The sequence below is a fragment of the Trichomycterus rosablanca genome, chromosome 12, assembly GCF_030014385.1.
Source record: "Trichomycterus rosablanca isolate fTriRos1 chromosome 12, fTriRos1.hap1, whole genome shotgun sequence".
Classification (NCBI taxonomy): Eukaryota; Metazoa; Chordata; class Actinopteri; order Siluriformes; family Trichomycteridae; genus Trichomycterus; species Trichomycterus rosablanca.
Genome location: NC_085999.1, coordinates 11,298,458 through 11,323,798, shown reverse-complemented (window position 1 = coordinate 11,323,798; position 25,341 = coordinate 11,298,458). Strand labels below are relative to the sequence as shown.

The window sequence follows — 25,341 nt, the reverse complement described above, 5'->3', positions numbered from 1 at the left end:
TCTTGCATTTAATAATTTTCTCCAAACTATTTATTTCATTGCTACTCAAGATCCTCTTTGGAAAATGACCCCTAATACTGTTGTGTTTTAGATTCAGATCACAGATTATGAGGATTCAGTTGCTGCTCATCTCACAAAGATCCTCAACTCAGATCAGAACTCGGTGGTTATATCCTCTGCAAAGTGAGTCCACCCATGCAGCATCTCCTGTGTTCTGGTACACGCTCAGCTACAGGACTAGAGAGAGACCAGTGAACTTTTCTCTCTTTTCTTCACCAGGATTCTGTGTGAAACAGTGAAGGACTTTGTTGCCAAAGTGGGGAAGTCCTATGAGAAAAGCTTTGAGAACACAGAGGAAGCTGATAGCATGGCACTAAAAGTAAGCACAGCACTTCTATGTTAATGTACACCACCAATGATTTTCTATTTTCAATATTTCAATAATTTCCTTCGGGATAAATAAAGTATCTATCTATCTATCTATTACTACTTATGAGGACATTTTTGAGGTGTAAGCTTGTTGAATTCTGAAGATAAAAAGAGATATGAAACACTTTCTGTAAAGAATTAGGTCAATCTTTCTTGAAGTGACCAACTGACACATTGACGCATGGTTTTTTCTTCTTAGTGTACAGTCCTAAATGAGAAGCTGGATCTGCTCCTGCAGACCCTAAACACAGAGGCTCAGGCCATGAGTCCTCCTTCTCTTACTACTCCTCCTATAGTTGAGGAGGAGCTGGAGGAGGAAGAGCTAGAGGAAGAGGATCTGAGTGAGGAGTCTTTAACTGAGCTTAAGGAGAAGCTGGAGGAGAACGTGACGGAGAAGGACTCTTCGCATAAGCTTTTCAGGCCACGTGAGCAGCTCATGCTTCGTGCAAACAGCCTGAAGAAAGCGGTTCGACAAATCATCGAGCAGACTGAGAAAAGTAATAAACACATCAGAGAAAAACATTTTATGTCACTGTACATTTTGTGTGTTATGTAAATTAGTACTTTAGTTCTACAAGATGTTTCAAGATAATAGCTTACCTCATTTGTCTATTAATTTGTCTGTTTTAGGTTTTATTTACTATATCAGATATTCAGTGGATTTTACATACTCCTTTTTAACATTGCCCTTTAACTGCTCAACTTGTATCAAACACTTAGACTTAGGCTAACGATACTTTTCTGGAATTTTAGCCCATTCCTCCTTACAGAACTGATTTTATTCACTTCATTGACCCCTTTTTACTTCAGTCTACAAATGTTCAATGGGATTCAGGTCAGGACTTTTGAGATGGCTGCTTCAATACATGTATGTGCCTTGTTGTTCCTCGGCCATTTCGTCACAACTTTGGAGGAATTCTTAGAATCACTGATTGCTATAAAGTTTTAGCTTTCGGGCTGGTGCCTTGTATTTCTAAATCTTCGTTTTTATGATAACATCTATTTTCTGAAGTGCATCAGTTCCTTTCCCAGCTTTTCAACACTTTTATTTGACCAGAAGAAACTCATCCAGAGGGCTAGGTCTTCGACTTGGTGAACTACAGTTTTATTCCGGTCTAAAAATAGGGACATCTTGGTAGCATGGCAGTACCTTATGCCTCTAGCTCCATTACTAGTTCCTTTGTTGTTGTCTTTGGGTTCATTTAAAGCTTTCAGTCCAAAATTCATTCAGCCCTTGGGTTGTTTGTACAGTTGCTTGTTGTACTTTTACTTGTTTGAAAGTGCCGCATGGTGGCTTGCTGGGTAGCACAGTCCCCTCACAGTGAGAAGTTCCTGGCTTTGATTCCCAGATGGAACAGTCCGAGTCTTTCCTGTGTGGAGTTTGCATGTTCCCCTGTGTCTTTCCTCAAACAGTTTGAAGACATGTACGTGAGGTGAACTGGAAATACAAAATTGCCCGTAAATGTGTTTGACTGTAAACTTGAACTGATGAATCATGTGTAACCTGTAACTACCTGTCCTGTCATTAAGTTAAAAATCCTAATAAAACAAACAAACACACTTGTTTGGAAATTGCTCTCGAGGTGGAACCAAACTTGTGGTGAATTTTTTTTTCTGAGATACTTGCTTGGTTGTGCCCAGTGTAAAAATAGGACCTTAAATACAGTCACAGATGCAACAAATCATTCCTAATTTGGCAGTTGGTCTATTAAATACTTTTAAAAATAGTTAATAAATCAATTAATGAAATTACCTCAGACATTTTGAAGAGAACTCTTTCACTCACTTTCTTAACTGCTTAACCAATTAGAGTCTGGAGCCTATCCCAGCTTTTCAATGGGCACAGGGCACAGAGTATCACCCTGGACGCCCTGTCGCCAGTCCATCGCAGGGCAGACACACACACACACCCATTCACCTATACGGCAATTCAGTGTCTCCAATTAACCTGACTGCATGTTTTTGGACTGTGGGAGGAAACCGGAGCTCCCGAAGGAAACCCACGCAGACACAGGGAGAACATGCAAACTCCACACAGAAAGGATCCGGACCGCCCCACCTAGGGATCGAACCCAAGACCTGCTTGCTGTGAGGCGACAGTGCTGCCCACCGTGCCGCCAATTAGACCAAGCAGACGCTCTGCCTAGCTTAGTAAAATAAATGTACGGTATAATGACATGAAATGTGTATATTGTACTTTGACAGAAAAAAGCTAACGATGTAGCATGATGTAGCTAATGTTTCCTGTTTCTGCATTCAAGTGGTAGATGAACAGAACGCTCATACTGACGAACAGGACCTGCAGTCTCCTACTGAGATTAAACGGGAGATGGAGGAGGAAAACAAGGACAATGAGAAGGATGAGGACACCAAAGAACTGGAGAGTTTGCAATGTAAGTTCATTCTGTATTGTTTTCCCTTATAATATAAGTTAGCAACCTCTTGAAACCTTTGAAATCAATTTGTGAAAGGATGGTGATGCTGCCCTCTAGTGACTACAGCCTGCTATGACATTTGGTCACATTTACATTTTCGGCATTTAGCAGACGCTTTTATTCAAACCGACTTACAGTACACTGTCTAAGCATGGAGGGTTAAGGGCCTTGCTTAAGGGCCCAACAGTGGCAGTCTGGCAGTGGTGGGGTTTGAACCAGCAACCTTATGCTTACCAGTCCAGTAATTTAACCGCTAGGCTACAACTGCTTTTTTGGTTATTCATTTGTTCATTCGCTTGTTGTTGTTTTTTTTTATTCGGTCATCCGTTCATACATTTTTTAATAACCACTCAATCCTGCCAGGTGTTAAAAATCCTGGGCACAAGGCAGGACTGCAACGTGCTAATCTAGTACAGGGCCACATGTACATAATGCTTATTACTTCTCTCCTACTCTGTGGTCAAATTCACGAGTCACTAATCATGAATAGCTAATCCACCTGCTACATCTTTTTGGGGAGGAACTACATTTTATGGAGAAAACGTGTGCAGATACAATATGCAAATATCCTGACAGACAGCGACAGAAGTGAGGATTTTGCTATTCGGCATCTACTGTACCAGCTAGGGTTGCCAACTTTCAGAACTGGAAATAAGGAACACCCCGGGTTGGCGGGTTGGCGGAAGGCTTAGGGTGGGGGGTGGGATGGCAGGTGTTTACCTGAGCGGGAGCGGGGGGTAGGCGGTTAGGGTTGCACCTATATAAAAATAACGGGTCTTTCACCGTCATAGGAACAATTATAAAAATGTTTTATTTAGGCTGTTCAACATATATTATTTTCATTCATTTTTTTATACACATTTTTTTACAAATAAAACCGACCTGGTGTTATAAAATAATTTCAAACATTAGTGCAAAAACAGTTTAGACAAACAGAAAAACAACTAATTTATGAAATATATTTTACAAGCGCTGATCCATGGAAGACATTACACAAAAACTGAACTAGTGCCAAGCAACTCCAGAAGCCAGGCTGAGTGAGAGCAGCAGTTTCCTTCTGTTTCATACACATCACCCTGTGTCAGTCTAATCTGCAGCATTTCTCTCCCATTGATAAAAATACGGAACAAAGCACGTCCCGTATCAGTTCATTACGAAACACAACGTTTAGTTTCCAAAAAAGGAACGATTCTGTATTTTACGGGACGGTTGGCAACTCTATTACCATCTATGTCTGGTGCATGAATAACTTGTGCCCTGTAGATCGGGGGGTGTGCTTGTGGGTAAGATTACTCTCATCAGGATGTTTAAGTTATAACACTGTAGTGGCCTGCACTGTTCTCTTGGTGCACACCACACATGCTCACCTGTTGAGAACATATGACTATCAAAATATGACTATCAACACAACATTCCTCATCATGTAGCTTGATGGAATGTTCTTGCTGGCTGATCACCTAAAGAACAGTTAATCTACATTTAGATCTATTTGGAAACACTAGTGCATTAGTGTATTGCAGTGGTCTCCAACCACCGGTCTGTGGACCGGTACTGGTCCGTGGGCTATTTATTACCGGGCCGCACAGAAAGAATAAATAATTAGAGATAGCTAGAAAAGCAGTTTTCACTGCTTCTGTTTCGGGTGTTATTGTCTTATTTTCACCCCTAGGTGGGAGCCGCGGCTCATTGCAGTGAAAAAAGCGTATTTTACATAGTTTGTAAGCAATATTATTAAATCCCTTGCCCCCGCCGGTCCGTGAAATTATATCTTATATGAAACTGGTTCGTGGTGCAAAAAAGGTTGGGAAATGTCTATGAAAATTACACGTGTATTCAAAGTCACTGACTAATGAGCAATTTAGGGGTAAGCTCTTCCTTAAGTTACTCAAGGGTCCAACAGTGGCAGCTTGGCAGTGATGGGACTCAAACCCTCATTCACTATTCCAGTACTTTAAACAATGGGCCACCACTTCCGTTATGCATTTATAGGCTCTTAAATGCGTCAGTCTCTTAAAGGTTATGTGTGATGTGCTTGTCTACAGGGACTGTGTGATCGTGAGCAGCTTCCTGTTTATACAAATCCAGCTTCCTACTTGTCCGTGTCCGAGATGGAAGAAAAGCCTGTGTGTGCTTGTGGTTCTCCAGGGGCTCCTGATTGTTTCTTTAGTTCACAAATGGTGTTTAGTTTATTTTGTTTGTCTATGTTAACTTCTACAGTAGAAATTTTAAGGTACTTTTTAATATACGTGTGTGAGAGCAGATTATGCAAAACGTTATGCAAAAAGTGTAAAAAGTGTGCTTGTTTTAAGAGATGTACGTCAGGTTTACTGGTATTTCATGTGGAAAAGGATGAAAACCAGTTCTTTTTTCATGTGTAAATTAACATGAACGAGACTTTACCAGACTGTTGTGCCTGCTAGGGGTGGCCAGTTGACCGGTAGCAGAGCTGAGATTCAAACTCAAGGAGTTCAGAATCCCAGTGCTGGTGTGCTAGCGGAACATCTTGGTGCCTCACCTGGGCGCCACCTGGGCACATTTTATTTGATGACTTACATCTACCATATACACCACTGAGCCAAAACATTAGAACCAACCTAATATGCTCAGAACAACTTTGACCTGCCGAGACGTATGGAGAAGTCCTGTGGTATCTGCTACTACGAAATCACCAGCAGGTTTTTCAACTTCTATAAATGGTCGCTGATCATTTTAAAGTATATTTTGTATGCAGATGTGCCCAGCTGTTCACATGACCTAGGAGAAAACTGGGTTCAGGAGACAAGTCGACCTTCTTCCATTGCCATGATGTCCAGTTGCAATGCCTGTGTGTCGTTGGTAGATGCTTTTGATTCTGGACAGGAGTTGGATGGGATTTTTGACTGACCTGCGACTATTATGACATATCCATCTCATTAGCAGTATTAAAATGATCTGTTGTTCCATACCAGATGACATGGCCTTTATGTACTCTGGAATCAATAAGTCTTAACCATTCAGCAACTTGTCAGCAGTTTATGGCTGTTCTCTTTGGATTCATACAAATGCAAATGTCTGTCCTGATATTATTTTGTGTCTCTTGAACTTCTTAAGCAAAGTTTATAAGCAAAGTCTTCAATTAGAAGACTTTAGTCACATTCATTGACCACTTATTGCCTGCACATCTTTTATTAAAGAAAATTATTTCTTGATCCTGCAGTGGCAAAGTCCCCCTGTTCACCTACAGAGAGGCGCTCAAGTCGAAGTACACACTCTTGTGGTTCATTCTCCATCCCTCCCTTCACCACCAGTAAAGAGAACCTACCTGTCCTCAACACACGCATCATCTGTCCAGGTTTGAACAAACTGAACCCAAATCATATCAAGAATTAATAAATCAACTAGTCAATTATCAGCAAATGTTATGCTTTAAGGTTTATATGGTATTTTTCCTGGTCTGCTGGTGTTCAGGTTTGCGTGCAGGACTTGCTGCCTCAATAGCTGGAAGCTCCATCATCAGCAAGATGTTGCTCGCTAACATAGACCCGTTTGGAGCCACACCCTTCATCGACCCTGACCCAGATTCACTGTAAGAACTACAAAAACTACAAATCATTTTGTACACACATATATTATATTAAAAACCACAATGTTCACACCCACTTTTTTATACAGAGAGGGGTATTTGGAGAAGTGTGTCATGAACAACTATTTTGGGATCGGTTTGGATGCCAAGATATCCCTGGAGTTTAACAACAAGCGTGAAGAACATCCTGAGAAATGCAGGTCAGGCTGTTTGATTATCTTTCTTTTTTCTCAAATTAGTTACTGTGATAAGTTAATAAGATTTAGTGTGTGGAACATACTGATGATTCTCGTCTTTATTTTGTGGTAGGAGTCGCACCAAAAACATGATGTGGTACGGAGTCTTAGGCACTAAAGAGCTTCTGCAGAGGACGTACAAGAACCTGGAGCAGAAAGTACAGTTAGAGGTACAGAACAAAAAATTAACATGTTCTGATTGCTTAAACTTTGCCGGCTATCTTGGTTTATTTTCTGAGGCATGGTTATGGAATCATGTCTACCTGGCTTTCCAAATTTGACCAACAGAGGGGGCGTGGAGGTGCAGATGATTGTCGTGTCTTTTTCTCCTAACTGACAATCATCTGCACCTCAGTCAGCATTATTTTGCCAGGTAGGAGGACTTTCTGGCATACTTTTGTTCTTTTCAGGGGTCGGCTGTCATGACGAACGCTGATCCAGAGGGCTTTTTCTGGAGCGGGCCTCACTTTATAGAACCAGGTTAGGCGCAGGCTGCGCCAGGTGATGGTGTGGACGTCTTGCTTGTATTTTGTTCTCCATGGCTCATTTTCGGGTTCCTTATCTTTCCTCCTTTTTTCTGGGGTTGTCACAGATGCCTTAAGTAGTGTTATATTGTAACAACCAGTTCTCAGTTCTTTGTTACCCCTCTATCCACTCTCTCCATTGCGGGCTGTGGATGTTTTTGTGTTTTTCTTTTGTTACTATGTTTCCGTTATTTTGGCCACCTTATTGATTTTTTTTTTAGCTACAGTATTGGTCTACCTTGGTTAATCATCCTGCACTTGGGTTCATTTTTATTCTTGCTGGTGTGAGGCTTTGCCTCGTGCTTTCAGTAGCAAGACACAACCTGCTCTGTTACACCCTGATTGTTTTTCTTGAGTTTAAAGATCCTGGAGCAGCCACAAAGATTAGATTTCTCTCAAAACATGCACTATATTTTACTGTTAGCTTAGTGACCTTCACTCAAGAACTTACACTTGTAATTAAACAACTTTAAATATTTGTTCATGTTGTCTTTGTTCTTTCAGTCTGTTTGGTTGAGGTAGTTTTGGTAGATGGACCATTAAAATTAAACATGCTTATCAGTGACGCAGTTATTTTTAAAGAAATTCAGAGCAGTTCTTTTTTCTGTGATTTTTGTTTGTAGTGTGATGGACAATACATCCCACTTCCAAGTCTTCAGGGAATTGCTGTGCTGAATATTCCCAGTTACGCTGGAGGAACTAACTTCTGGGGTGGAACGAAAGAAGATGATGTAAGTTATTCCAGCAACCCTGGATTTCCTCTTCCTGTACTTTATTTAGCTTTGTGTTTATCATCCTCATCGTTTTTCTTTCCGGAAGGCTGTTAGCCTTAAAAAACCATGCACAAAAGTACAACAGTACATCAGATCACTATGGTTTGAAAAACTGCCAACAATTTTTTTTTACCTGTGACAATTGCCAGAATATGCTAGAGGACCAGTGGGGTCCTCAAGCTATCAAGCATATGGTAGTGAGAATGAATTTGAAGGGACATGTAGCTGTAGTGTAATGATATAATACACTTTAAAAAGTTGTCACATGACCAATGTGCAACATTCAGATAAACATGAATGAATGAAATAATCATTCTCTACTTTATTTGTTTTACATTTAGATATTCTGTGCTCCATCATTCGATGATAAAATCTTGGAGGTGGTGGCAGTGTTTGGGAGTATGCAGATGGCAGTGTCCAGAGTGATCAAGCTCCAGCATCACCGCATTGCCCAGGTAAGCATCTTGTTTTTTTTTTGTAATGGGTTAAATAATGAAGGCTTTAAATTTAAACATTAAATATAATTTCATTGATTTGTTATTCATCAGTGTGCACTAATGAATTCTATCTTTATAAATACATGTGTTTTCTATTTTTATTGGTATTTTATTTTTCAAAATTCTTATTTCATAAATGTTTTGCAAGTAGATATGCAAAAAAAGGTTTTAGTTCCAAATACTTTTTAATGTAAACTAATAACAGGTAAGTCACCACCTTCTTAAGTGTTAATTTGTTATAGGTGGGAGTGTTCCTATTTAGCACGGTTTCTTTCTCAGAGACTCGTCAGCTCGGTAGCCACACATGCATTGCCGCCCCTTCCATTGTTTTCTTTTGTTCTGGAAACTGTGTTACTGCAGGCTGTCCAAACAACTCGCTTGCCATATTGTTCTGCGCTATCCGTGTTCTATCCACTTTCTCAGTTGCAAGCTGCGGATGTTTTTGTGTCTTACGATTGTTACTTTGTTTCCGTTATTTTGGCCAGTGTATTTATTTCCGCTCAGCCCACTTTTGTGTCTTTTTAGACACAGTATTGTTCAACCTAGATTATTTTATGCGCTTATGACATTTTGTTTTACATATATCTGTTTCACTTAATTTTAATTTATTAATGAAGTATTTTTTTCTTCTATTTTTCTGTATTTTTCTATTGTGTACATTCCTTTTTTTCTCTGTAGTACTAATGTTACGGGGCAGTTATAAAAAGCAGTTAATTTGATTTGAAAATTTTATTATCTATGGCATTTCCTCAAATAACCAAATCTGTGAATCCATGAACATTGAGTGACGACTGTAAAGTCAGTAGTTTGAATACAAATACTTTTGTGTATCCTGACCAGTTTGGATAAGCCAAAGGAAATCTAATTGTACATTAGAAGACCAAACACCTGTGTTATAAAATTGTAAAAAAGTATGTTAGGGCTGGCTCGATACCACTTTTTTATGTCCGATACGATACTGCAAATTGAGTATCTGCCGATACCAATCCGATACCGTCATTTCTCCTCTCGAACAACTAAGCAGTAATAATACCTGTCTCAATGCTCCATGATTAAACTGGCTATATAAATAACAATGCTCAGACTGTGAAACAAATATTCTAAAGGAATAAATACAGAACCTACAACATCACACTGATGCAAAACTGCTGTTTATATTTTAACTTTTACACACAGAACATTTAGCAGCATTTTTGACTTGTTTAACAAAAGTGTCTACAATTGGAAGATGTGGATGTCAATCATGGATGGACCAATTGGACCAATTAGAATTGACGCAGATGTGAGATTTTCCATTAAAGTTCTGTCACGTTTTTAGATTATTAAAAACCAAAGCACGCTTATTAAAAAAAATCCTGCTGAGTTTAAAGAGGAAAACGGGAAACGGTATAGTTTGTTTTATTTCATAACACTAATGGATTAATCGTTGAGGATGTGAGAGCCGGGACATGATAGGTTGATTTTTTCTCAGGTGAGCGATTTATCATTTATAAAGAGATTTTCATTGTGTTTAAACAGTGTTTTTAGTTGTGGCAGTAGTAGATGATTTTTTAAATGCTAAAAGTTTAAGTAGATCAGTGTGTTTTAATTTCTGAATGGCCGTTGCAGATGAGTTGTAGATTAGTGGCACATGTTAATGATGTCATCAAGAGTGATCTGGCAATAAACGGCACTCTGTTGGAACGTATCTTTGTGTGTTATTTGCTTTACACACAAACAATGGCCTTATTTACAATATGTGTTATTTACATTAAGCAACCGTATCAGATCGGATTGCACGTTTTTTTCCTTCCAATATCCAATCAGTGATTTGGGCCAATATTGGACCGATACCGATACAGAGTATCGGATCGGTGCCAGCTCTAGTACATGTTTATTTATAAGAAGCTATTAGATTAAATGTCCCACGATACTTGAAACTCAAAATTGTGCACTACAGTATTTTTATGTTAGATTCATTTTTTATTCTGCGGTAAAACCATTATTTAAAAAAAGATTTTAAAATATTGCATTTGGTGGAGCCATGAAAAGCCAACATCTCTAACAGGCTAACTTTCATCACACTGCTTAGTGTACAAATGTTTTTATGGTAATTATGACAACAGATTTAATTAGGAACATTGGGGTTCTTGTCATTTATAATACAGACATTTAATGCTATACTTTTTGAACTTAAAATTCAATATACCTTGCCTTCAATTACCAGTGTCGCACAGTAAAGATTACCATCCTGGGAGATGAAGGAGTTCCTATCCAGGTGGACGGAGAAGCCTGGATCCAGCCTCCTGGAGTCATCAAGATCCAACATAAGAACCGAGCACAGATGCTGACCAGAGACAGGGTAAGTTCTAGTGTGCAGTGCATACTGGACACAACCCACTGCAACTTCGATCAAAAATTACCGTCCTCATCTTTTTCCACAGGCGTTTGAGAACACGCTGAAGTCTTGGGAGGACAAGCTGAAGTATGATAAGCCTCCTCTGCGGCCGCACCTGTACCCTCAGCACTCGGTGGATCTGGCCACCGAGGAGGAGGCAACCCTGGTGCAGATGTGTGCACGTGCTGCAGAGGAGCTCATCACCAGGATCTGCGAGGCTGCCAAGACCAACGGACTCCTGGAGCAGGAGTTAGCTCATGCTGTCAATGCTGCATCACACGCCATCAACAAAACACACCCCAAGTTTCCTGAGGTGAGGACCTTCTGACCTTCTGTCCCATTAACCTTTAGTTTATCACATGTAGCAAGTTTCAAACTGATGAACAGTATTTGATAATCTGACTGATTGTATTTGATTCTTTAGAGTCTCACCAGGAACACAGCCATTGAGGTTGCCAGCACAGTGAAAGCTCTGCACAACGAAACCGAATTGCTCCTCATTGGACGAGTGTCATTGGTAAGGGCATTTCAAAAGCTTTTCGTGTAGGTTTGTATGTTGAATGTACTTTTTATGCTACATGGTCAAAAGTATGTGACCACTACCCTTAATTCAGGTGTTTCAGCCACATACAGTATATTGCTAACAGATGTGTAAAATCAGTTATACCACTGCTACTACTACTACTGCTATTATTAATAATAATAATCATCATAATAGTAATGATGCACTGCTGCTACTACTAATAATAATTAAAATAATAATAATAATGTATTACTACTATTATTACTACTACTATACATAATAACAATAAATAATTTAAATAATAATTATGTTTAAATTTACTACTACTACTACTAATAATATACTGCTGCTAATAATAATAATAATAATAATAATAATAATAATAATAATTTACTACTACTGTGATATAAGAATAATTTTCTACTACTATTATATAATAATAATAACTATGATAATAATTTATTATACAGTACTACTATTATATAATAATAATAATAATAATAATAATAATAATAATAATGTACTACTACTACTATATAATAATAATAATAATCATATGCCTCCAGCTTTGTTGCAACAATTGCCTTTTTGCCCTTACATCTATTTTGACACATCAATTCTTCTCCAACAACATGGATAACCTCATCAATCACAAAGCCTTCCAAGACAAACTAAGGGCTGTTTTAGAAAGAGGAAAGGCAATTCTTATTTATAGTATATAGTACATAAATATTAATATAAATTAGTTTTTTGAACAGGATATCCAACAAGCTCATGGTCGGGTGTTCATATGGTTTTGGATGGAGGTTTTGACCATGTTTTATATCTAATGTCGGAGGATTTTGTGTTTGTTTGTCTATACAGCAGCTGGACCCTCCTGATGAGGAACAGTTGTCCAGCGCTCTACAGAGTGTAGAGGTGGAGCTGGGCAAGCTGACTGAGATCCCCTGGCTCTATCACATTCTCCAACCTAACGACGAGGAGGTGAGCTAATGGTCACAAGATTCATTTATTTTCATGATACTGATTTTCATGATATATTATGCTAGCCCTTTACCACTGGGATCCACGGTTCTGCAGCAATAGTATTTACATACAGACATCATCGGCTATGTCTGAAGGCTTAAACATGAAAGTGTCACATCCAGCAGGATTGTTGCACAGCAGTCTGGACGTGCAGGAAGGTGCCTCTGTCCTCACTTAAAACCTGGATTTTGTGTTTGTGATAGGAAAACTCACTGGACTACGGCAAGAGGAACAGCCGGAGTAGCATGTTCCGCATTGTGCCCAAGTTCAAAAAAGAGAAAACGCTCAAGAAATCCAGTCCACAGTCAGGTAAGAGTGTTTTTGTGTTTTCTGGATGGTCTTTTGCATTCACACTGCACAAATGTGAGAAAAATGTCATAATACCCAGTCATGCCAGAGAAGCTGAATTCTGAGGTGGCTTTATTTATCTTAAGACCATTATGGCAGCACTATGTGGCCTGAATGATGCCATACAGCTCCATGCAGCATCTGGATTCCTTTTCCCTAGAGCTGTTTGTTTTGTGATGTCCTCAGTACAACCCAACCAACCCCGAGCATTTTGCACTTCCTTCGTTCATGATGTTGTCCTGTCGGTGAGATACAGTCTCATGTGTCCACACGTGTACAGCAGGCAGAAACCAAGGCTCAGCTAACCAAAGAGAAAACACTGCCATACATACAGTACACAGGCTAAAATAGTATTAATTATTAAACTGATTATAGTACATTATATATTATTATTGATTAAGTTCAAATCTTGAGACATTTAATCAAATTTACAGAAATAACGAAAGTATTATCAGACTCATCACTCCATCTGTTGCATCCGTAGTTAATAAGTAATTACAGCAGGCAAGAATTTGTCTTTTGTATTAAGAAAAGAACAACAAACATTTTTGAATTCAGAGCTAAGGACTTAAGACTTAAGGGTTTGGGTGGGTTGCGAGCCAAAAAATGGGTCACAGAGAAAAATAAGTATAATTAAATCAAGAAATTTTAACAGGCACAAACAATAAATAAACTTGTACACAAACGCCCCCTTGTGGAGGCTTTACGTTACATCTTGTAATCCACAGTGGGACCAGATTGCCACCATTTTTATTAATTTAGTATATTTCGTTTTAATGCATTGTTTGTGTTGCCTGGGTCGCATTAAAAATCATGGACAAAATCTGGGTCACTTGAAAAAAGTTAACACAGTCTAAGGAAAGTTGTCCATAACTAAAGGTTTCAAATACTAAATTTGAGACATTAAAACTGCAATTAAAACAAAATGTTTTTAATTGTTTTCCTCTTAAACCTTCATTTAGCCAACAAATGTACAAAGAATTGACTTGTAGTGTTTTCACTGACCATATTGATTGAATTTTGTCACCTGCAACACACAAAGGGGAAAAATAATGGACAGGAATAGTGAAGCAAAGGTAGGGGTATCATGATTGGGTCAGCAGGGTAACTAGGGGCTCATGGGCCCCAGTGCAAAAAAAACATTTTGGGCCCCCTCAACAAATTTTATATATATTTATAAATGCTGATAGCTGATCAGAATTAATTATTTAGAAGTTCATGCGGCGCGCAGCAAAAGCATGATACGAAACTATTTTAATAAAAAAATAACGACCTGGCGAGTGCAGCCAATGGGGGGGCAGTGCGGTGGGGGGTTGAGTTCATGTTGTGTAGGGCCCCCCTCCATTGGCTGGACCCCCTCCATTGACTGGACGCCCCCTAGCAGGTTCAATTGGCACTGCCTGCAGAAGACAAACTTGGCCACTAGTCTGCTGGGGTGGGAATAGACTGGATTAAAAAGGGGGCGGGATCTTTAACACTGTGTAAGGACCCTGGTTAGTAGCCCAAGGTGATCAGTGTGTGACTCTCCGTGCGTGAGACTGGCCTCGTGCAAATCCACCGAAATACGGGCGAATTTGAAGGGGTGGGTGGACTGCACACGCGTCGGAGGGAACCTACGTCAAGCAAATATACCCTCCTCGGATGCGATCAGGGTCCCTAGTAGTGGAAGACTAATTGGTTTTGCTAAATTGGGGGGAAAACGAATAAATAAATAAATAAAAAGTAGGGCCACTGTCCAAAAAGCTTAACAATGCTTAACAATATAGGTGTCTTCTACAAAACCTCACATTTTGCATTGCTGTAGAATGAATATTCCAACAGGTTCTCCCAATACACCATTGTTTGTTTCCAGTAAACATGTTTTTTGTCTTTTTCTCAGTACACATTAGTTTGAAACTCTGGATAGCTGCTAATTGCATTTATAAATCAGTGCATACTTTTTCCAGTGGTTTGGAATTATGTAGGTTAATGTACATATGAAGCATTGCTTCCTGCCTGTGGATGAACCAGTGTATGACTGGATTGGAGAGGACGGTTAAACCATGGTGCAGGGTCCAGACGTAGAAATTTAGGGTGCACAGGCTTCAGCCTCCCGTCCTCCCTGCTCTCTGTTTCCTTCTCTCTCTCTCTTGCTGTTTCCTGTGTCTGCTCTGAATGAAGCAGTGGATGTCCCACTATGATAACCTGCATGCCCGTAAAAAAAACCTCTGGGTGCGTGCCAATTACCAGAGACCTGTTCCAAACCTAAACCTGTTTAACCCTCTTTTCGCCAGCTGCTGCCGCCACTCCTTTCGTCTTCTCTTTCTGTTACGACCCCTTCCCCCTTCTGTGGTTGTTGTCCTTGTTGTTTCTTTTTTATTTCGGCCCCCTTGACTCCATTTGCTGGTGTTCTGCGAGGCGTGTGCGGGGCTTGGAGACTGAAGGGGGCTTGTTGCTCTCTTGACTTGTGTAGTTCAGAGGTGGGGCACTGAGGAGGTGGGCACCTGGCTGGAGCAGCTCAGCTTGGGGGAGTACAAAGACACCTTCATCCGCCACGACATCCGCGGCTCCGAGCTCCTGCACCTGGAGAGGAGGGACCTGAAGGTATACACACACCCCCCTCCTTCTTTAGTGCCTCACAATGTCCCTCAAAAAGCAGAACATTTTTCTCTCATCCTTCAGCTTCCACTGATTCTTTCTCTGTATTATTTCTGTCTTTTTTACCTGACCCTGTATGCTGTTTCGTGCTGCACTGCTCTGCTTGGCTTCCTTTGTGCAAATGTCTTTTTTGGGGCCCTGACATATTTGCTGAGATGGGAATGTAGACTAGAGTCAGTGCAAGGTGAAAGTCTGAAAGGGGAGCTGAATGCGTGAGAGCGCCTCCATCGTGGTGTTACATCTTTATCAGCTACGGTTGTGTTAGAAACAATTCCACTACTAAGAATGAGCATGCTTCTGTTTGTGTTACGTCTTGAGTACAGTAAGGTGTTCATGTGGCGAGGCGACTGATGCTGGCAGGAATGATTAAGTATTAGATAAAAATTATCCAGCAAGTGCAAATCCTGAGCTGTTTTGTTCTATGAGGTTTCTTCAAAAAGTTAACTCTATTTATTAAGAATTTCAAAAAAAAATTACATTACTTGTCTATATAATCACCTTTCCATGCATTTTTTCCAGCGTCCTTTGTATTTATGTATTTTCTCCCCTTTTTCTCCTGATTTTAGCATAGTCAATCTGTCTTCCGCTGCTGGGGATCCACGATTGCATTCGAGGATGGTGTATTGCTGCTCACACCTCCTCCGATCCCTTGCGGACCCCTTATTTTCGCCCATGCTTTCTGTGCGGACGCCTTTATCCACTAACCAGGGTCCTTACACAGCGGTTGAAGACCCCACCCACTTAGTCCGGTCGTCCCACCCAGCAGACACGGTGGCCAATTATTGTCTGCTGCAGGCACTGCCAATTTTTCCCGCTAGATGGCGCCAAACCGAACGGTGGCAGAGCCGAGATTCGAACCGAGGTGTTCAGAATCTTGGCGCTGGTGTGCGCTGCACCACCTGGGTGCTGTACCAACTTTTTAATGCCATCAGCATCAGCAAAATGTTTTCGGTTGAGCGCGTAGCCACTGATGCACCGCTGCTTTTACATCATCATTAGGGCGGCACGGTGGCTAAGTGGGTAGCACTGTCGCCTCACAGCAAGACGGTCCTGGGTTCGATCCCCAGGTGGGGCGGTCCGGGTCCTTTCCGTGTGGAGTTTGCATGTTCTCCCCGTGTCCGCGCGGGTTTCCTCTAGGTGCTCCGGTTTCCTCCCACAGTCCAAAGACATGCAGGTGAGGTGAACTGGAGACACTAAACTGTCCATGACTGTGTTCAATATAACCTTGTGTAATGAGTAACGACCGTTCCTGTCATGAATGTAACCAAAAGTGACGTTAAAATTCTAATAAACAAACAAACATCATCATCACATGAAAATCTTCTTCCCCTTGAAGTTTCTTTGAGCATCCAAAAAGGTGGAAATCAGGTGGCGCTAAATCCGGACTATAAGCTCTCTCAAACACGACCGATTACTGCTCCTTCCACCCTCACCATTTCCAATGAAAATACAAAAGTGTGGAAACTTTTTGAAGACCCCTCATAGATTAATGGTAATTGATCACTTTTAATCATACACCATTTAAAGATACATAAATATAATTGAAACCCCACAACATACTTTGTATGTGTCTGTGAATGTTAATTCATATTCCCACGTCTGATTATCTTATTAGTAAAGCTGCCCCCCAGTACCGTTATGTTAATGGATAATTAATCCCAATACCACTAGCTGACATCATCATCAGTCATTGCCATATCCGTGCTATAATTTCAACTCTTGCATACAGGTCAAGTCAAATGTTTACACACAGTTGTAAGAGACATCTGTCACTGCAGTCTTGGAATTGTAATGATTACTGGTTGATTGACTGTGGACAGTGACACCAGTTTCTGCAGCTTCTACTTCATGTACTGATTTTTTATGTTTGTAGTGGTTCCTAAAATACCAGCCTTGGCAAGAGACTGCTGAGCCATGTACTCTGTGAGGGGTTCAGTCAACATTCACATTACGGCAGTTAATTATGGCAGTTAGCAAACTCTTTTATCCAGTTGTGACCAAATACAAATCAAGCAATTGAAGGTTAATGAAATCAATCAGTGCCCAACAGTGGCAACTTGGTGGTGGGGCTTAAACCAGCAACCTTTGAATTACTAGTCCAGTAACTTATCTGCTGAGCTACCACTGCAGTCTTATCTATAAAACGATGAACTGAGTGGCTAGAATGAGGGGCGACACAGAGGCTTGGTGGGTAGCACTGCCACCTCACAGCAAGACGGTCCTGGGTTCAGTTTCTGTGTGGAGTTAGCATGTTCTCCCTGTGTCTGCATGGGTTTCATCCAGCAGTCCACAGACTTGCAAGGTAGGTGAATTGTAGATACAAAATTGACCTTGATGATGAACTGATGAATTTTGTGTATCAGTAAGTGTTGTAGCCTAGCGGTTAAGGTACTAGACTAGACTGTAAGCAGAAGGTTGTTGGTTAAAACACCACCACTGCCAGGCTGCCACTGTTAAGCCTTTGAGCTAGGCCCTTAACCCTCAGTTGCGTAGACTGTTTACTGTAAGTTGCTTTGGATAAAAGCATCTGCTAAATTCCAAAAATGTAAATGTGTAACATGTAGCTTCCTGTCCTGTCATGAATGTAACCAAAGTGTAAAACATGATGTTAAAATTGTAGTAAATAAGAGGCTAAGATCAGTTGCTTAGCCATATTTTAGAAGACCCACAACAAACTCGCAAGAACTTTTGTTTTAGGACAAAGGAGAACACTTCACGATTATTCATTAAAAATCCCAAGACTGCCATGATATTCACGTCCCTTACAATTATATGCAAACTTTTAACTTCAGCTGTATATAAACCACATTAATAGAAATGCAGTAAAAAAATAAAAACATTTCTCTCTCCCCTTTTAGCGCATCCAATTGTTCAATTAGCATCGTGCTTCCTCTCTGTCTATGCCGAACCCTGCCCTGACGGAGGTGATTGAAGCTAACCCGTATCCCCTCCGAAACACGAGCAGCAGCCAGATGCATCTTTGCCACCCACACATTGACGAGTTTGGCGCCACCTAGCGTTGCATGCGGAGAGACACACCCTAAGGGCACCCTCTCCCATCTCTGTGTAAGCGCCTCCAATCAGCCGGCAGAGAACGCAATCGCATTCTGACAGAGAGAGACCCACATCCGGTTCTTTGTCCCACCCCCCACATGAGCAACCGGCCAATCGTTGCTCATATAGCCACTCAGCTTCGAACCGGTAAAGCAAGGCTGGATTCGATACCACGCTTCTCAGAATCCAGCCCTGGTTGCAGCGCGTTTCTTTTTACCGCTGCGCCACCTGAGCGGCTACAATGTTGTCTTTTTACTGTTGTGTTAAGTGTAATATAATATCCTTACTGTGTGGTAACTGTACAAATGTAATAGATCATGTTTGGAGCACATTATTTAATGCAGCTTTGTATTTCAAATAAGCCTTTTTATTTATTTAGAAAACGGCTTAATTATTTTAGGTCTGATAAGTTCACAGAAAATTAGTTAATTATAGAAGCCCATACAGGGCAGCACAGTGGTTTGGTGGGTAGCACTGTCACCTTACAGCAAGAAGGTGTAGCGGTCTGGGTTCTTTCTGTGTGGAGTTTGCATGCTCCGGTTTCCTCCCACAGTCCAAAGACATGCAAGTGAGGTGAATTGGAGATACAAAATTGTCCATGAATGTGTTTGACATTAAACTTCAATCTTGTGTAACCTGTAATTACCGTTTCTGTCATGAATGTAACCAAAGTGTGTAAAACATGAGGTTAAAATCCTAATAAATAATAAATAAGAGAAGCCCATACAACTGTCCTTTACAATAATGATATTTATTTTTATACACCGATCAGCCATAACATTAAAACCACCTCCTTGTTTCTATACTCACTGTCCATTTCATCAGCTCCACTTACCATATAGAAGCACTTTGTAGTTCTACAATTACTGACTGTAGTCCATCTGCTTCTCTGCATGCTTTGTTAGCCCCCTTTAATGCTGTTTTTCAATGGTCAGGACCCCCACAGGAGCACTACAGAGTGGGTATTATTTGGGTGGTGGGTCATTCTCAGCACTGTAGTGACACTGGCATGGTGGTGGTGTGTTGGTGTGTGTTGTGCTGGTGTGTGTTGTGCTGGTATGAGTGAATAAGACGCAGCAGCACTGATGGAGTTTTTAAACACCTCACTGTCACTGTGGGACTGAGAATAGTCCACCAACCAAAAATATATTCAGCCAACAGCGCCCAGTGGGCAGCGTCCTGTGACCACTGATGAAGGTCTCGAAGATGACCAACTCAAACAGCAGCAATAGATGAGAGATCGTCTCTGACTTTACATCTACAAGGTGGACCAACTAGGTAGTAGTAGAGTGGACAGTGAGTGGACACGGTATTCAAAACTCTGCTGGTATGATCCACTCATACCAGCACAACACACACTAACACACCACCACCATGTCAGTGTCACTGCAGTGCTGAGAATCATTCGCCACCTAAATAATACCTGCTCTGTGGAGGTCCTGTGGGGGTCCTGACCATTGCAGAACAGGGTGAAAGCAGGCTAAAAAGGTATGTAGAGAAACAGATGGACTACAGTTGGTAACTGTAGAACTACAAAGTGCTTCTATATGGTAAGTGGAGCTGATAAAATGGACAGTGAGTGTAGAAACAAGGAGGTGGTTTTAATGTTATGGCTGATCAGTGTATATCAAAGCTGAAACACAAAGAAAAATACAACTGTATGATTTATACATAATAATTTAATCATTTAAATTTTTTTGGTTAAACCTTTTGCATAATGCTTACTATTTTATGTAGTACTGTACAATGGCTTTAATTAATGTTTCTACTACACTACTATTATTTGAAAAAGGAAGAAAGTGGGCTTCTCCATTGCTTAAGCTTAATTTTGATCACCTCTTACACCATAGCATCCATGTCCAGGAGTCTAAGAGAGCACAATTAGTCTTAGTCCCAGATGGACATAACTTAGTTTACCTATCAGAGCAACATTAGACAGTATCATGTATCTGTGAGCTTATGTTATAAATTCCTACAGTCATGTATGCATACGTTTAAGTGCCTTGTCTGATTTTCACTATCAAAACTGTTTAAAAAATGTACATATATGCAAGTATATAAAAATAAATTGCACTTTATCTGCTTGTTTGAACAGGATCTGGGGATCTCGAAGGTGGGTCATATGAAGAGAATTCTTCAGGGAACTAAGGAGCTAGCCAAGAGTGCCATGGTGGACCTGTGAAGCTGAGCAGTCCTTCAATCATTCCATCAGGAGAAGTGGACATTTTTACAGAGCTCCACTTTCTAAATAAGCTTGACAACAATGGGGGGGGGGTTGTCCCCCTGATTTAGCATAGCTTTAGAGAATGTTTTAGAATGAGTTCTGGTGCCAAATGAGCTGTATAAATGTGCGAGAGCATTTCAGGATGGTTGAGGATTTACAAAAAAAGCCATTTCTTACATACTGCTTTGATGGCACTATCAGGTATGCAATTCTCTCTGCAGAGGCAACTTTTCGAGTCAAGTAGCAAAACAGAACTTCCATAATGTGTTTGCTGTGGGGGCAGCGAGGCCGCTACGATGGGACAGGGACGCGAGGTGTCAGCAATATTCTTCTTTCGACAGCACTGTTTACATTTAAGGGAGATGGCTGCTGGAGCGTTGCAATCAGACAGCAATCGTAGCAAAATGGATTGCTGTCAAACGTTTAGAAAGGGTTTCCTAGAGGAGTAAGATTCTGATGCATGGCATTTGCTTGATTTGGATATCTATTTGACTGCATGATTAGTGTCTTGGGTTTTTTTTATTGTAAAAACACTTGAACAAGTTTTCTATGACTTTAGTATGATGCAGTTTGTTACTACTGAAACATTTCTGTGGTCTTTATGGACTGCTGTTTCATTTCTATATATTTGCATGAGACTTTTTGTGTCAAAGAGAAGCATCATGTGCCATATTTATTGTAAAGTTGTGCTTTATTAGTAGGACACTTTTTATTTTTATCAGATTTGGGACATACATTAATAGAACTATCAGCTCTTTAAGATTAGTAAGACAACATTTTCGTTCTAAAGTGAATGTACACAGTACATTTCCTTAAAATCACGTCAAGACTTCCCACAAAACATAATGATTTTAAGTAGCAACATACACCGATCACCATAACATTAAAACTACCTCCTTGTTTCTATACTCACTGTCCATTTTATCAGCTCCACTTTGCACTTGAAGTTCTACAATTACTGACTGTAGTCCATCTGTTTTTCTGCATGCTTTGTTACCCCTCTTTCATGCTGTTCTTCAATGGTCAGGACCCCCACAAGACCACTACAGAGTAGGTATTATTTGGGTGGTGGATCATTCTCAGCACTGCAGTGACACTGACATGGTGGTGGTGTGTTAGTGTGTGTTGTGCTGGTATGAGTGGATTAGACACAGCAGCGCTACTGGAGTTTTTAAACACCTCACTGTCACTGCTGGACTGAGAATAGTCAACCAACCAAAAATATCCAGCCAACAGCACCCTGTGGGCAGCGTCCTGTGACCACTGATGTAGGTCTAGAAGATGACCAACTCAAACAGCAGCAATAGATGAACGATCGTCTCTGACTTTACATCTACAATGTGGACCAACTAGGTAGGAGTGTCTAATAGAGTGGACAGTGAGTGGACACGGTATTTTAAAACTCCAGCAGCGCTGCTGTGTCTGATCCACTCATACCAGCACAACACACACTAACACACCACCACCATGTCAGTGTCACTGCAGTGCTGAGAATCATCCACCACCTAAATAATACCTGCACTGTGGTGGTCCTGTGGGGGTCCTGACCATTGAAGAACAGGGTTAAAGCAGGCTAAAAAGTGCTTCTATATGGTAAGTGGAGCTGATAAAATGGACAGTGAGTGTAGAAACAAGGAGGTGGTTTTAATGGTATGGCTGATCGGTGTATTTATATGGGATTTTTTCTCTGTGTCAGCTCTAAACCTAACATATCGACTATAAAACTACATTAACCACATAAATATAGTTTGTTTGCAATACGAAACTTTGTAGTTGATCTGCGACTTTGCTTAGATTTCTCAAATCCTCAGATTACATTTAGGAACATGTTTGATAAGATACCCAGAACTTATTTTGTTAAGTTGTTGGCATTACAGGGTAATCTCGTATAAGTGGTCAATCGTTTAGTAATATATGCACTGTAAATACTGTTTTAAATCCTGGTTGTAAGGTAATGATTTGTATAGATGGATTTTAACATGTTCTATAAAGCTTACACATTTGATTGTGTATAGTGCACCATGCTAGCCATGTGAATTATAACGTTTCACCTTTATATGTTAAGTGCATTGTATTCTATTGAAGGTGCAATATTGTATTTATTTGATACATTTTCTTCTCTAGGAAGTTTTATGTCCTTTCATTGAATCTTTCATTGAATAGTTTATGCACTCAGGTGCATCCATTTAGTGTAAGATAAATTTGTGGACAGATGGACCATACTATTTTCTCCCCAAATTGAAGAAATCTTCCATTAGCAAATCGTCGGTTCTCTATTAAATTGTGCTTCCAGGATCATTTGCTAGACAACTGGATGTTCACTTAGACACGATGGAAATAGCAGAACTGCCTGCTGTGCCTTTTATTTATTCTAAACAGATTTTTCACCTGTTAGCCATAATTGTTAGCCACATGTTTTAGTTACTGTAGGTTTCTCGTGATGTATCAAAATTCCCCTCTAGAGGGCGGTACAGCATATCTAAATGTTTATTAAAAAGCGACTAGGTCAAACTGGGTGTATTCCAGCTAAGTACTTCATTACAGATGATTGAAAATTTAGGGATTTTCCTCTGGTAGAATTCTTTTATTTCAAACAATGTATGGTGTTAGTTGTGCTCTCGATAACTGTCAGTGGCGGAGCAAAACCAAATCATTCATTCATTGTCTGTTTAACCACAGCTTTATCCTGGTCAGGGTTGCGATGGGTCTGATTCATTGGGCCAAAACTAGGAAACATCCAAAACAGGTCACCAATCCATCACAGGGCAGACACATACACACACAGTACAATTTCTATTAGCTCCAATTAACCTGACTGCATGTCTGTGGACTTGTAGGAGAAAAACCGGAGCACCCAGAGGTACCCCCCACGAAGATACAAAGAGAATATTCCACACAGAAAGGACCTAGGGGAATCAAACCCAGGCCCTTCTTGCTGTGAGACGACATCGCTAATTACTGCATCACCGTGCCCCAACACCCAATCAAGTAGTAGCCTATATGGCCAGTGTCTTATACTGTGCTGTTAATTTTGAACTTTAATTCTGATCCAGCATCTCTGATTTAAAATTAAAATGTAATGTGGTAAATTTGGACTTGCAGCATAAAAAAATACTATGTTTTCACTACCGATCAAAACTTCATTAATTTGGCGCCCAGGTGGCGCAGCGGGATATTCCGCTTGCACACCAGCACCGAGTTTCTAAACTCCCCGGTTCGAAACTCGGTGTTGCCACCGGTCAGCTGGGCGCCATCTAGCGGGCATAATTGGCAGTGCCTGCAGCAGATACCGATTGGCTACCGTATCTGCAGGGTGGGGGCCGGACTATATGTGGGTGGGTGGGTCTTCATACTCTGTGTAAGGACCCTGATGGGCGAGAAGAGGAGGGCTGTGCACGTGTCGAAAGAGGCGTGTACAGCGACATGCTGTCCTTGGATGCAATCTGGTATCCATCAGCAGCGGAAGACAAAAATTGTGTGCGCTAAATTGGGAGGAAAATGGGGAGAAAAAAAACTTTTTAAAACATTAATTTATCTGTACCCGTGTCAGAGTTGTGATGGGAATACACCTTTGGCAGGATACCAGTTCACTACTTTACTTAGTTGAACCTAGGGTCAATTTGCTGTAGCCAGTCTACTATTTTTATGTTTTAAGGAGGTGTGAAGCAAACAGAAATATCCAGAAAAACCACTGTGGACGTGGGTAGAACATGCTAATCTCTTTACAGCCAGTGACCAGGACCTATACTGCTGTGTGACACCCACTGTTTCAATCTGTTTCCAAATTCTGTGTTTTTTAAAGGTTAAAAAAGAAAGTTGATTGGAAAATTGGGGCTGCTCAGTGCCATAGCAGGTAGTGTGGGTCTCATGTGGCCACTGTAAAAGAAGTTTCTTTCCACATATTCTTTCCATGTCCTTGTTGGCTTTCATCAGGTGATCTAAATTCTTCCTTCCTCCTGAAAAATGGAGATTGACTACTTTTAGTAGATTTGACTACTAAATTTACCCCAGGTGTGAGTAAGTAAAGTACTGGGTAGCATTGGTGCCCTCTACAGGCTGTATTTCTCCCTTTCGTTTGACATTTTCAGGTACCCTAAGACCCACCATGACCTTTATTAGGATGAAGTTTAATAAATAGAAATAAATTACATATAGCAGCATTAAAATTACAAAAGCTACATTTATTAACATTCAGCTCACTGTTCATTTCACTATCCTATTATTACATTTACATTTTCAGCAGACGCTTTTATCCAAAGCAACTTACACAATGAGCAATTGAGGATTAAGGGCCTTGCTCAGGGACCCAACAGTGGCAACTTGGTGGTAAGCGGGGCTTGAACCGGGAACCTTCTGTTTACTAGTCCAGTACCTTAACCACTGAGCTATCACTGGCCCAGGTGATATTACCTGGAACTAACTTTAACTAGGGTTAACATTTTTAACCAGCCCTATGTTTGACCATAAATTACATTTCGCCTGTCCACTTTTTAAAATAAATAAGCTTAAGAATTTTCAGAACTGGCACTTGACAGGATTTGTAGGGTGGAGGGCTAAGCTAAGCTAAGATGTCCGTTTGTAAGCATTGTAGGTAAATAGAATGAATCGCTTTTATTTCTTCTTTTATTTTCAGTCATCATTAACAGATATGCATTTTCATGGAAAGGAAAAACAGACTGTATTTTTGAAACGAGAA

At 40.5% G+C, this 25,341-nt stretch overlaps 1 protein-coding gene across 5 annotated transcripts in view; it reads left to right on the top strand.

Annotated features, from left to right (window-relative positions):
• Nucleotides 1-21,139, top strand: part of dgkh (diacylglycerol kinase, eta) — an 84,019-nt gene extending 62,880 nt beyond the window's left edge. For 4 of the 5 annotated variants that reach the window (XM_063005410.1, XM_063005414.1, XM_063005411.1 and 1 more), the window contains 17 exons: nt 92-183; nt 280-379; nt 629-926; nt 2,691-2,822; nt 6,061-6,195; nt 6,312-6,429; nt 6,516-6,626; nt 6,736-6,832; nt 7,810-7,917; nt 8,301-8,414; nt 10,663-10,797; nt 10,880-11,146; nt 11,258-11,350; nt 12,221-12,340; nt 12,586-12,691; nt 15,183-15,313; nt 20,517-21,139. In XM_063005410.1, coding sequence (XP_062861480.1) covers nt 92-183; nt 280-379; nt 629-926; nt 2,691-2,822; nt 6,061-6,195; nt 6,312-6,429; nt 6,516-6,626; nt 6,736-6,832; nt 7,810-7,917; nt 8,301-8,414; nt 10,663-10,797; nt 10,880-11,146; nt 11,258-11,350; nt 12,221-12,340; nt 12,586-12,691; nt 15,183-15,313; nt 20,517-20,603 — 2,244 coding nt within the window. In that variant the 3' untranslated portion in view covers nt 20,604-21,139. The remainder of the gene's footprint in view (nt 1-91; nt 184-279; nt 380-628; nt 927-2,690; nt 2,823-6,060; nt 6,196-6,311; nt 6,430-6,515; nt 6,627-6,735; nt 6,833-7,809; nt 7,918-8,300; nt 8,415-10,662; nt 10,798-10,879; nt 11,147-11,257; nt 11,351-12,220; nt 12,341-12,585; nt 12,692-15,182; nt 15,314-20,516) is intronic. The other variant, XM_063005412.1, reaches the window with a different exon arrangement.
• Nucleotides 21,140-25,341: the final 4,202 nt, after the last annotated feature.